The sequence below is a fragment of the Ahaetulla prasina genome, chromosome 13 (assembly GCF_028640845.1).
Source record: "Ahaetulla prasina isolate Xishuangbanna chromosome 13, ASM2864084v1, whole genome shotgun sequence".
NCBI classification, from domain to species: domain Eukaryota; kingdom Metazoa; phylum Chordata; class Lepidosauria; order Squamata; family Colubridae; genus Ahaetulla; species Ahaetulla prasina.
This window is the reverse complement of record NC_080551.1, coordinates 10,348,032-10,361,946: the sequence shown is the minus strand read 5'-3', so window position 1 is coordinate 10,361,946 and position 13,915 is coordinate 10,348,032. Positions and strand designations below refer to the sequence as shown.

Here is a 13,915-nt window from a genome sequence, read left to right as displayed (position 1 = left end):
TGTGGGGGCTCCCACCCTCTGGAATGAACTTCCCCCAGGACTCCGTCAACTTCCTGACCTTCCGCCGTGAGCTTAAAACACATCTATTTATTTGTGCAGGACTGGACTAGAATTTTAATTTTTAAATTTAATTTTAATGGGGTTTTATCATTTTAATTGTAATTTTAAATTTTGGCCTATTTAAATAAGTTTTTTAATGAGTGTTTTATCTTGTATTATATTTGTATTTTTATTGGGCTGTAAACCGCCCTGAGTCCTTCGGGAGATAGGGCGGTATAAAAATTTGATTAAATAAAAATAAATAAATAAATAAATGCGCCCTGCCCCCTATGTATGCACGCGTGATCACATGTGCTCCCCCTGCTTTTGGCACCTAATGGCATGGTGGGCCCAGTCGGCCTGTTTTTCACTCTCCCCAGGCTCCAGAGGCTTTCTATGTGCCTGGGGAGGGCAAAAATGGCCTTCCCCACCCCCACAAAGGCCCACCAGATGCCAGAAACAGTCAGTTTCCCAACTTCCGGTGGAGCCAGAAGTCCCATTTTTCGCTCTCCCCAGGCTCCAGACGCTTTCTAGGAGCCTGGGGAAGGTGAAAACGGCCTTCCCCATCCCCCTGGAGGCCCTCCGGAGGCCGGAAGCAGCCTATTTCCCGACTTCCGGTGGGTCCGGAAGGTACGAAAATCATCTGGCCGGCGCGCGCGCATGTGCACTGGAGCTGAGCTAGGGCAACACTCGTGTGCCCACTGATATGGCTCCGTGTGCCATCTGTAGCATGCATGCCATAGGTTCACCATCACGGGTCTAGACATTCACTTGTCTGAAATGATACAGGTTCTCCTGCTTGAGCAGGGGGCTGGACTAGAAGATCTCCGAGGTCCCTTCCATCTCATTCATTCCATTCTAAGTGGATTTGTCATTGAGAAGTGTTAAGTTCGGGCAATGAAGAGGCAGGAGATGATACAAGTGACAACAGCTCTGTAGTTTATTGTGATCCCAGCAAAAACCAACAGGGAAAACCCCTCTTTAAATAGTATTTTGGCTGAGGCATCAGCCAATCAGCAACGTGCAATTTCCCGCCCAAATTTCCCTCCTGAAATTCAAATACATTACAAGAAGCTTAGTGATGGCCCAGTGGTGCCATCTACTGACAGTTGACTAAAATAACCACTCGGTGTATTTCAGCGCATTTCAATGCTGCCCAATGACTTCTATGGGCAGTCCTCGACTTATAACAGTTCATTTAGTGACCGTTCGAAGTTACAACCCCACTATAAAAAAGTGACTGAGGACCATTTTCCACACTTAACGGATGTTGCGGTATTCCCGTGGTCATGTGATCAAAATCCAGACGCTTGGCAATTGACTCATATTTATGACAGTCGCGGTGTCCCATGCAATCCGCTTTTGTGACCTTCTGACAAGCAAAATCCATGGAGGAGGCAGATTCACTGAACCACCATGCTACTAGCTTAACAACTGCAGTGATTCACCCTAACCCTAATCCTAACCCTAACTCCTTCTTGCTTAAAAGTCTGTGCTGACCAATTGGCCCCCATCTTCACCCATATTTTCAATAAATCACTAGAGATGTGTTATGTTCCTTCTTGCTTCAAACGCTCTACCATCATCCCAGTGCCGAAGAAGCCCACCATCAAGGAACTGAATGACTACAGACCAGTTGCTCTAACATCTGTAGTCATGAAAACCTTTGAAAGGCTAGTGCTTTCCTACCTGAAAACCATCACGGATCCGCTGTTAGACCCCTTGCAATTTGCATACCGAGCAAACAGATCAACAGATGATGCTGTTAATATGGCTCTGCACTACATCCTACAACATCTTGAGTCTCCAAAGACCTATGCAAGGGTCCTTTTTGTAGACTTTAGTTCAGCATTCAATACCATCATTCCAGACATTCTTCTAACTAAGCTAAACCAGCTACAGGTACCGGAACAGACTTGTAAGTGGATCACAAGCTTCCTAACAAACAGGAAGCAGCAGGTGAAGCTAAGCAAGATCACATCAAATACCTGTACAATTAGCACAGGCCCCCCCCCCAAGGCTGTGTGCTCTCCCCACTTCTCTCTGTATACCAATGACTGCATCTCCAATGATCCATCTGTTAAGCTACTGAAGTTCGCAGATGACACAACAGTGATTGGTCTCATTCGAGACAATGACGAATCCACATATAGACGAGAGGTCGAACGACTAGCCTTGTGGTGCAACCAAAACAATCTGGAACTGAACACACTCAAAACCGTAGAAATGGTGGTAGACTTTAGGAGAAACCCTTCCATACTTCCACCTCTCACAATACTTGACAACACAGTATCAACAGTACAAACCTTCAAATTTCTAGGTTCTATCATATCGCAAGATCTCAAATGGACAGCTAATATCAAAAACATCATTAAAAAAGGACAACAAAGAATGTTCTTTCTTCGCCAACTCAGTAAACTCAAACTGCCCAAGCAGCTGCTGATCCAATTCTACAGAGGAATTATTGAGTCTGTCGTTTGCACCTCTATAACTGTCTGGTTCGGTTCTGCAACCCAACAAGAAAAACACAGACTTCAGAGGATAATTAGAACTGCAGAAAAAATAATTGCTACCAACCTGCCTTCCATTGAGGACCTGTATACTGCACGAATCAAGAAGAGGGCCGTGAAAATATTTGCAGATCCCTCGCATCCTGGACATAAACTGTTTCAACTCCTACCCTCAAAACGACGCTATAGAGCACTGCACACCAGAACAACTAGACACAAGAACAGTTTTTTCCCGAAGGCCATCACTCTGCTAAACAAATAATTCCATCAACACTGTCAGACTATTTACTGAATCTGCACTACTATTAATCATTTCATAGTTCCCATCACCAATCTCTTTCCACTTATGACTGTATGACTATAACTTGTTGCTGGCAATCCTTATGATTTATATTGATATATTGACCATCAATTGTGTTGTAAATGTTGTACCTTGATGAACATATCTTTTCTTTTATGTACACTGAGAGCATATGCACCAAGACAAATTCCTTGTGTGTCCAATCACACTTGGCCAATAAAATTCTATTCTATTCTATTCTATTCTATTCTATTCTATTCTATTCTATTCTATTCTATTCTATTCTATTCTATTCTAAACAACAGTGGCAAGAAAGGTCATACAGCGGGGTAAAATTCACTTAACAAATGTCCCACTTAGCAACACAAGTGTTGGCCTCAATTGTGATCATAAATCAAGGACTGCCTGCATTGTGGACCATAGGAACTCTTTTTGGGTTGACCTCGGCCCCTCGAGTGGCGTGTTGGAGGCTGCAGCCCCTCAAATGGGATGAGCCCACAGTTATAATTTCAATTTAACTTGATTAATTTCTGTCCATGTATATGTTCCCCATGCATTAAATAATCTTCTCCCTGTATCCTGTTTGTGGATATTTGAGGGAAGGTTCCTGAGGCCTAGCTCAAGCCTATGAAGCCTCTTGGAGGTGCTGAATTTTCCTCTGCTTGGAAAGCCTATGCTCCTAGTCCTCAGTGAGGTACTTCTGCTGAGCCTCCTTCTCAGTCGGATCCAATTTGAACTGAGCTGTTTTGCCAACTCTTTCTCGTGGTGGATACTTAGCTCCAACAACTGCTTCCTGTTGGGACCCTAAGGAGCCTGGGCGGGGAGGGGAAGAGTCGAGTGGCTGGTAGGGGAGGGGCAAGTAGAGGCCCGCGAGGCGACTCTCGACGTGAGTGACATCGAGTTGGCCACGCCCACCCAGTCACATGACCACCTTGCCACGCCCACCCAGCTGCTCATTAGGCAGATCATTTTAGTGGTCCGTGAGATTTAAAATTATGAATTTAGTGGTCCCTGAAGTCCGAAAGGTTGATGGCCTAAGAGATGCAGGATGCTAATTGATCTCAGCTTCCCAATTCCCAGTTGTGAGGATGCAACTGAAAACTTATGGAGCTCTTATTGAGCTGTGTCTAGTTTCCTGGATTGGCTAGCAGGGTCCTTTTGCCTCCTTTTTCCGAAAATAAACTCACATGAAATGAAATAAACTCCGACTTCTTCAGCCAGGAGACTGGCAACGTTGCTCAGCAGAGCTTCTCTAATACAGCTTTTTTATCCTAAAGAGGCTTTTCAAAAAGCAACTGGCATTTCTTGGGGTTTTTTTCCCCCTTGAAAATGTTTCACTTCACATCCGAGAAGCTTCTTCAATTCTGAACTCAGAAAGCTTCTTGGATGAGAAGCGAAACGTTTTCAAGGGGAAAAAAAATAAAAGTCCAGTTTTCCTTTGGAAAAACACTCTTGGGACAACCAGGACCTGGATGAATCTCCATAGATCAGGGGTCTCCAACCTTGGCAACTTTAAGACTTGTGGAATTCAACTCCCAGATTTCCTCAGCCAGCAAAGCAAAGCTGGCTGATGAATTCTGGGAGTTGAAGTCCACAAGTCAACCTTGCCAAGGTTGGAGACCCCTGCCATAGATGATACAGCCTTTGGTATGAAGTCTTTGGCCAGCTCAGAAAATACAAATCTGATTGATTCATTGCTTGATCGGAAAGTGGCATCACAAACACTGCATTACTGATCATTGTGCTTATCCATCAAATGGATTTAGGAAAGTGTTCCTCAACCTTAGTAACAGTAGCAGAGTTGGAAGGGACCTTGGAGGCCATCTAGTCCAACCCCCTGCTCATGCAGGAGATCTATACTAGGTATTCGAGCCGCTGAACTACCGACGGTAAGCTCAGCGTCTTAGCCACTGAGCCACCTTCCCGCGCCCCTTGGCAACTTTAAGTTTTGTGGACTTCAAATCCAAGAATTTCTTAGCTAGCAGTCTTTAAAATTGTAAAGGTTGACAAACACACGTTTAGGAAGAGCATACGCTGTATGAACTCAGCCACTGTACCAAGGATTTAGTGTGACAGTCTTCCTAGGAGTTGGATCCTAACTACAAGAATAATATACTTAGTAAGACTTGCTGGGTTGCTCTTAAGGTTACAGCTTCCATGCCTAAGGTTTACAATCACCACGTCCCAAAGAATCTGGAGGATTTAGATCAGATGCATTGGCCAGAATGCCAAAACCCAGTTAGGTAGGGAAGAGGTTTGTTTTATTTCCAAACATTTCCTGCTTTGTCTAAATAATCTTGTGATGTAGGAGAGAATGGCTCTCTTACGTTTAGCTTACAGCTTATGGAATGCTTGGAGCTGTGCTGTGTTAATGACACATCTCAGTTGTAAGCAAAGACAAGGAATGTGTGCGGTATGTGCAAGTCTGTATAAATTACAACACATATGTAATGTAGATTGTAAATCACATTGATGCAGACAGCTGTTCTAGATCCCGGAGAGTTTGTTTGGGTGACTGCTTGGCTGGTATAAAAACCTTTAAATGAACGTCGTATTTCTAGCTTTCTTCTCCATAGTGGGTTTACATAAGAGTCAAATTAGAGAGAGGCACGTCCTGCTTCCTTTTGCACCAACGGATTGTTGAGATTTTGTAGAAAACACTTAAAACCGGCTTTATATGTTGTATATTTATGGTAGCTAAAAATAGCTTCGTGGTGCTGCAGAACGTCTGTAGTGATGGAGGAAGATGATTTAATAATCTCGTGTACTTTGTATTTCCTTTAGCGTTGGACTTGACTTCATCTCTTCTTGCATTTTGCAAGCCTGCAGGGTACCACTTTTCCAGCGTGTCTTTATGGCTTAAGCGGATTGTGGGGTGTTATCATAGTTAGATTGATCATCTTAGTTTAGCCTGTGAATGTTTTTGTTCTGTTTCCATTGTCTTTATGGTCTGCTTTCTTGCAAATCATGCACAATGTGACACATAGATGCAATATCCTTAATATATATTATTATGGTAAGAGCCAGGTGGTGCAGTAGTTAGAGTGCAGTACTGCAGGTTACTTCAGCTGACTGCTGGCTGCAGTTCGGCAATTCAAATCTCACCAGCTCAAGGTTGACTCAGCTTTCCATCCTTCCGAGGTCAATAAAATGAGGACCCAGATTGTTGGGGGAAAGATGCTGACTCTGTAAACCTCTTAGAGAGGGCTGTAAAAGCTCTATGAAGCGGTATGAAAGTCTAAGTGCTGTTGCTATTGCTATTGCTATTATTGGGGGTTTAAAGTATGATATTGTGATTTTTGCAGAGTGGATAATCAGATCATGGGGATCCAAAAGTGGGATGTTTTCAGCCAGGAGAGTGTGTTAAATATTTTGCCTAACCATTTTATTGATAAGCATTAAGTTGCCAAACATAAAAGAAACGGTTGGAAATTTTTGAATACAGCTCGCCTGTCTGGAACCCATACCACATTTCAGACATCAATACAATTGAACGTGTCCAGAAATATTTTACAAGAAGAGTTCTCCACTCCTCTGAATACAACAAAATACCTTATGCCACCAGACTTGAAATCCTGGGTTTAGAAAATTTAGAACTATGCCGCCTTCGACATGACCTGAGTTTAATTCATAGAATCATCTATTACAATGTCCTTCCTGTTGAAGACTACTTCAGCTTCAATCGCAACAATACAAGAGCAAACAATAGATTTAAACTTAATGTTAACCGCTTCAATCTTGATTGCAGAAAATATGACTTCTGTAACAGAGTTGTTAATGCTTGGAACACACTACCTGACTCTGTGGTCTCTTCTCAAAATCCCCAAAGCTTTAACCAAAAACTATCTACTATTGACCTCACCCCATTCCTAAGACATCTGTAAGGGGCGTGCATAAGAGCACCAATGTGCCTACCGTTCCTGTCCTATTGTTTTCTTTCATTATATCCAATTAATATAGTTGTTACATACTTAGGCTTATATATATATGCTTATATATTATATAGTTACTTTCATGCTTATGCTTATATATAATGTGACAAAATAAATAAAATAAATAAATTACTAATATGAAGTCTTGATCACAAGCCTTTCTAGACAGTACCAATAAAGTGAATAATTGTAGCTCAGGGTTAAAATGGGGTGTCTTTGGTGATCTCTAAGCTTGGTTGTTTCCTTGCAGACATTTTGTTACCAGGCTAGGTAACATCATCAGTACTAGAAGAGAGTTGGGTTTGCTCTCTATCCTAGCGCTGTTGACGTTACCTAGTTTGGGTAATGAAACGTCTGTAAGACAACAATTGTGTTTAGAAAGTGCCAAGGGCTGCTCCTTTCTAGACAGCGTTTCCAATGTAGCGAGAAATGTTTTGTCTTTTGGGATGGGATCTTGTTGTCTTGATTGCGCAAACATTTTGGGCAGACATAATCTCAACTTATTCTAAAAAATTCACTGGTTCTGCCAGCTCATATGCTTTTCAAATGACTTTCCTTCTCTGTAGTCAAGAGGAAAAAGACGGGAGAAATTTGCAAAGCAGGTAGAAGATATGGGCACTTTCGTAGCTATGAGGTGACCAAGGGTTATTTTATTTAGTTAGTTAGTTAATTAGTTTTTCAAACATGTAAAAGATAACAGATATAAGCATAAACACGATGATGAATACAGGAAATGGATACAAATAAATGGGGACAGTAGGACAGGGATGGTAGGCATGCTGGTGTGCTTATGCACGCCCCTTACATACCTCTTAGGAATGGGGAGAGGTCAACAGTAGACAGTCTAAGGTTAAAGTTTTGGAGGTTTGGGGATGTAACCATAGAGTCAGGTAGGGCATTCCAGGCATTGACCACTCTGTTGCTGAAGTATTTTCTGCAATCAAGTTTTGAGCGGTTTACCATAAGTTTGTATCTATTGTATGCTTGTTTACTGTTGTGGTTGAAGTTGAAGCAGTGGTGAAATCCAATTTTTTTTACTACCAGTTCTGTGGGTGTGGCTTGGTGGGCATGGCCGGGGAAGGATACTGCAAAATCCCCATTCTCTCCCCACTCTTAGGGAAAGGATATTGCAAAATCCCCATTCCCTCCTTACTCCTGGGGGAAGGATACTGCAAAATCCCCATTCCCTCCCCACTCCTGGGGGAAGGTTATTGCAAAATCTTCATTCCCACCCTACTCTGGAGCCAGCCAGAGGTGGCATTTGCTAGTTCTCCGAACTACTCAAAATTTCCGCTACCGGTTCTCCAGAACCTGTCAGAACCTGCTGGATTTCACCCCTTAGCTGAAGTAGTCATTGACAGGTAGTAGGTTGTAGCAGATAATTTTGTGTACTACTTAGTTAATTACTTTACTTTACTTTACTTTACTTTAGTAATTAACTTAGTTGATTACAGGATTACATGTGAATGTCTGATCTTCTGTAACTTCTTTTACCGCACAGTCGTCTCTCTAGCAGTCTGGCATTTCTAAGTTCTTCCTTTTCTATTCAAACTCAAGAAAAGACCACAGGAGAGGCCACTTCTGTTTTGTATTTACCCACACTGTGTGTGTGTGTGTGTGTGTGTGTGTGTGTGCCAAAAGTAAAAAGGCTTTGAAAGGATGGAAAGAGGTGTGAGAAGAAAAAGAAAAACAAAACAGCACCAGGAATAGCACGTTACACCTTCACATAAGCTCAACGGAGCCTCTAAAAGAAATTACAAATTCTTAAGCCTCTGAAAACAGTAGAAACGAAGAAGCTTATTGCCTAGGGGGGAATTTTTTAGAGAACTGGAATGACAGATATTTGGGCCCAGCATTAATCTCTAGGTGTCCCAAAGGCAACTGGACTTGCTTGTTTTTGTTTTTTCCTTGAAAACCTTTCGCTTCTCATCCAAGAAGCTTCTTCAGTTCTGAAGAACCTTTGGGGCAACCATGATCTGGATGATTGAGAATCTCATTAGACATTTAATCTTTAACAATAACAATAGCACTTAGACTTATATACCGCTTCACACTGCTTTACAACCCTCTCTAAGCTGTACAGAGAGTCAGCCTCTTGCCCCCAACAATCTGGATCCTCATTTTACCCACCTCGGAAGGATGGAAGGCTGAGTCAACCTTGAGCCGGTCAGGATCGAACTCCTGGCAGTGGGCAGAGTTAACTTGTAATACTACATTCTAATCACTGCCCCACCACAGCTCAGTAGGAAGAAAAGGGGGAGGGAGGGAGGGAGGGTGGGAAGAAGGAAGGAAGGATGGATGGAAGGAAGGAAGGAAGGAAGGAAGGAAGGAAGGAAGGAAGGAAGGAAGGAAGGAAGGAAGGAAAGAAAGAAGGAAGGAAGGAAGGAAGGAAAGGCAATAGCAATGGAAATAGCACTTATACTTATATACTGCTTTACAGTGCTTGACAGCCCTCTCTAAGCGGTTTACAGAGTCAGCATCTTTTCCCCAACAATCTGGGTCAAGGTTGACTCCAAGCTCAAGGTTGACTCAGCCTTTCATCCTTCTGAGGTGGGATGGAAGGCTGAGTCAACCTTGAGCCTGGTGAGATTTGAATTGCCAAATTGCAGTCAGCCAGCAGTCAGCGGAAGTAGCCTACAATAGTGCACCCTAACCACTGTGCCACTGTGGCTTTGTTGGTTTTGGTGCAACCATGCCCCAAGGTTTGAACCTTCGGGGCAATCATGATCTCCTGAGACATTTAACCCTTTCGGTGGTTTTCTGTTTTGGTGGACAGGTTGGCCACATCCAGATCGGTCTAGAAGAGGTGCAGATAGAGCCTGTGAACGGCTCTGAATCTTCATTCCATGGGAAAGAGCATTTCATCAGGAGGAAGAGGTCCAGCCCGGGCCGTCCTTTGAAGTCAACGATCCCTATGGAGCACTGCAGTGTGTTACCAGGTGGGTGAGTAGAGATCCATATGGTTACAGCACTTAATGTCAGGCAGGAAGAATCGGGGTGGGCGGGGTGGGGAGCACAGATGAAGTTCCAGTTAAGATGATCTATTGCTCATGCCTACACACAAGAATCTAGTCAATGGACTCTCAGCAACTACATTGGTATTAGGCAACAGTCAATGGGATTCAAGAGGGGCTGGATTTTGGCTGTTTATGGGAACATAAGGATTCTAGGCTGATTCCTCTCTTGACTCCCACCCCAGGCTCTGCAAGCTCTTCTCCTTCATTTAATGTCTTGGGTCCTGTGGAATGGGAGATGGAACAGGAGCACATACCCTGGTGCAGGGGTCTGCAGACTTGGCTTTTTTAAGACTTGTGGACTTCAACTCCCAGAATTGAACTCTGGGAGTTGAAGTCCACAAGTCTTAAAAGAGCCAAGTTTGCAGACCCCTGCCCTGGGGCAACTGATCTGACTACTGTTTTTTTTAATGTTTTTTTTAAATTTGCATTTATATCCCGCCCTAATCCGAAGACTCAGGGCGGCTTACACTATGTCAAGCAATAGTCTTCATCCATTTGTATATTATATACAAAGTCAACTTATTGCCCCCGACAATCTGGGTCCTCATTTTACCTACCTTATAAAGGATGGAAGGCTGAGTCAACCTTGGGCCTGGTGGGACTTGAACCTGCAGTAATTGCAAGCAGCTGTGTTAATAACAGACTGTCTTAGCAGTCTGAGCCACCAGAGGCCCTGTCTTCTTACATTACCCTGTCTATTCCTTTAACCTGGTGGGATTCACATAATTTACCTACTGGTTTCTCCCAGCACTGAAAATGTGAGCACGCACGCACGCTTGCTCGCTTCTCTTGCACGTACCACTTCCGTGCATGTACCCAGCCTTCCGTGCATGCCATTTGCTCATGCGCAAGCCTTCTGCACATGCACCCGGCCTCAAAAATGTGCCTAAATAGGACAGCATAGAGCTGGGGTGGGGGGGCAACCACAATTTCCACTACCGGGTTGTCCGAACCAGTCAAACCGGCTGAATCCCTCCTCTGCTGCAAACGGTGCCTAGATAATTTATTCCAGGCATATCACAGACCTAAGCAGAATTATCTGGTTTTCAGAAGGCTGGGATGCAAGGATGTCCATTTGAGGAGGTGGCATTGTCAGGACTCAGAAAAATCAAGGCGATGTCCTTGATTGGATGTTTTTAAATATAATTGTGATTTTTTGGGGGCGGGGGCACCAATGCCCTTGCTGGAATTTGCATATTTATGGAGTACTCCGGGCAGCAAGCAGAGAAATGATCTGAAATTGTTGAGTGTACATTCTGGAGTCTTGACTGTGGGTGGGGGACAGTCTTAGAGATCGCTTATAGATCCCACACAGACAGGTAAGCCACCAGAGAATAAACTGACTGCAAACAGCACTCCTTACTAGCACTGATGCTGTTACCTAGTTTGGTTAATGAAATGTCTGCAAGAAAACAAGGAAGCTCAGAGAGCATCAAGGATCCCACAGTCCTCGTCCTCGTCCTCCTTGTCCTCCTCCTCCTCCTCTCCACAACCCCCAACCCCTTCTAGCACTGATGATGTTACCTAGTTTGGGTCATGAAATGTAAACTGTAAAAGTATGGTAAAAATAAGTGGCGTTTTGTATTTACCCTGCAATTACAAACTCAAACCTATTAAAGTTTTTTTTCAGAAAAAGCACAAAAGAATTATCCAATAATCCAAAGGCAGTCTGGGGACTCAGAGCCAGGCATCTAGGAATCGTTCATACAACATGTTAAGTAAGCCATAATGTGATTTGTTTGGCTCTGGCTTAGCGTGGGGTAGGAACTCAACCAGTTGTGGGATGCTGCCGGTTTAATAACCGGTTCGGTAAGCACGCACTTCGCGCAGGCACAGGCACTTTATGCACGCGTGCGCCGAAGGCGCTTGTGCACAGGGCTGTAAATGGAGCATTTAGAAGCTCAGCTGCTTACCTTCCAAGTCAGCAACGGTAAGTAGAACAGCGAGGTGGGGAGGAGGGAAATCAGCTGTGCTGTGTGATTGAGATGAACTACACAGCAGGAAGTAAAGGACAGGTGGGCAGGACCACCTGATCGTGGGTGCTACCAGTTCACCCAAACCGGTCCAAACCTGCTGAAATCCACCTCTGAACACAACCGTAGGTATCCAATACATGCCACAATGACAATGTGGCAGGTATATCATTGACATCATGGTGCAAATGACACAAATTATGAATTATATATATATATATGATTGGGGTGAAATGCTCCCGGTTTGGACCGGATCGCCCGATACGGTAGCGATGGTGGCAGGTGGTTTGGAGAACCGGTAGCAAAAATCCCTGCCCCCCCCACACTGCCCATGCCCAGCTGAGGCAGTTTCTTTTTTTTAACTTTTAAAAGCATTTTTTCTTTGGCCAAAAAAATGCTTTTAAAAGTAAAAAAAAAAAAGCCTCTGATGATCGCGCGGCTCAGCTGGGATCGTCAGAACCCTTTAGAAGCCTTTTTTCTACAACCTCTTTGGCCGAAGAGCCTGTAAAAAAAAAATGCTTTTAAAGGGTTCTGGCGATCGTCAGAACCCTTTCAAAGCATTTTTTCTACAGCCTCTTCAGCCAAAGAGGCTGTAGAAAAAAATACTTTTAAAAGGCTCCTCTGGTGATCCCAGCTGGGTTGCCTGATCATCAGAGGCTTTAGAGGTTGTAGAAAAAATGCTTTTACAAGTAAAAAAAAAAAAAGTTGGCCATGCCCACCCAGTCACATTACCACCCCCAAGCCACACCCACAGAACTGGGAGTAACAAATTTTACATTTCACCCCATATATGATGGATGCAAAGTCATGATACCCGTAGCATCCATTCTCCACTCTGCCTGTTCTTCAGCACCCCTGAACTCAGTAACTACGGTTTGCAAGCCCGTGTTTGTGGCTCAGTGCAAGGTTCAAACTTATGCAAAAATATTTTCAGCAGAACGAGTCGATGGCTTTAGCCTCCCTTTAGCCTGCTTGTGGAGAATTTGTGGTATACATTACATCAGCCTGTGGAATGCCATCAATCTCAGTTGTGTGTCTTGTGTACAGGGTGGATCCCATATTATTTTTTTAGACAATAGAAGAGATCAAACAAAGCACAGTGTTGCCAGTGGATTATAACACTATGGCCATTATAATTATAAAGCTATGTTCTTGCAACATATTAAACCACAAACGTTTATGTCCAAACTGCAATGGCTAAGTTAAAAAAAATATCAAACAAACAAACCACATTATAGAAACCAGAACATTGTGTTAAACTATATTATATTTTGGTAGGTTTCTTTTGCCCTAACATTTTATGTCAGGCTGAATCAGAATATATTTATTATGATTTTATATATTATGTACCAACAGTCCTGAAGTTACAGTAGTTCATTTAGTGATTGTTTGAAGCTACAACAGCGCTGAAAAAAGTGACTCATGACCACTTTTCACACTTACGACCAGTGGTGAGATTCAGCCAGTTCGCACCACTTCGGGAGAACCGGTTGTTAAGTGTCTGAGCAGCTTGGCAAACTAGTTGTTGGAAGAAATCATTAGGGCAGAGAACCGGTTGTTAAATTACTTAAATCCCACCACTGCTTTGCACCAGCATCCCCAGGATCACGTGATCAAAATTTGGAAGCTTGGCAACTGACTCATACTGACACTTGCAGATTCCCAGAGTTATGTGATTCACTTTTTGTGACCTTCTGACAAGCAAAGTCAACGGAGAAGCCAGATTCACTTAACCGTCGTGTTACTAGTTTAACAACTGCTGTGATTCACTTAACAACTGTGGCAAGCAAAGTCGTAAAATGGGGCAAAACTCACTTAACAACTGTCTCGTTTAGGAACAGAAATTGTTAGCAATTATCATCCTAAATCAAGGGCTACTTTTATTGGTGGGAGTGCAGCTTTTATAGAAAATAAGATGGAGCCTTGTATTTTTTTTAGTGCTCAGAGAAGTTTATAATCTGACTAGTAGCTGGATTCCCATGCTTCGCTATGAAACTATGCGATCAGGTTTGATAAATTAACAGTTAAAGCTTGAAAATTAATGAGTGGTTACAATGGGGCTTGATACATTGACACTTAAAGCTTGAAAATTGATGTAGAATGTGTAACTCCTTAGCATCAGAGCATGTTAATATAAGGCAAC

At 43.2% G+C, this 13,915-nt stretch overlaps 1 protein-coding gene across 1 annotated transcript in view; it reads left to right on the top strand.

Annotated features, from left to right (window-relative positions):
- Nucleotides 1-13,915, top strand: part of ADAMTS17 (ADAM metallopeptidase with thrombospondin type 1 motif 17) — a 196,237-nt gene that overhangs the window by 24,375 nt on the left and 157,947 nt on the right. Inside the window, exon 3 of the mRNA XM_058156831.1 lies at nt 9,559-9,721. Within this exon, the coding sequence (XP_058012814.1) occupies nt 9,559-9,721 (163 nt within the window). The remainder of the gene's footprint in view (nt 1-9,558; nt 9,722-13,915) is intronic.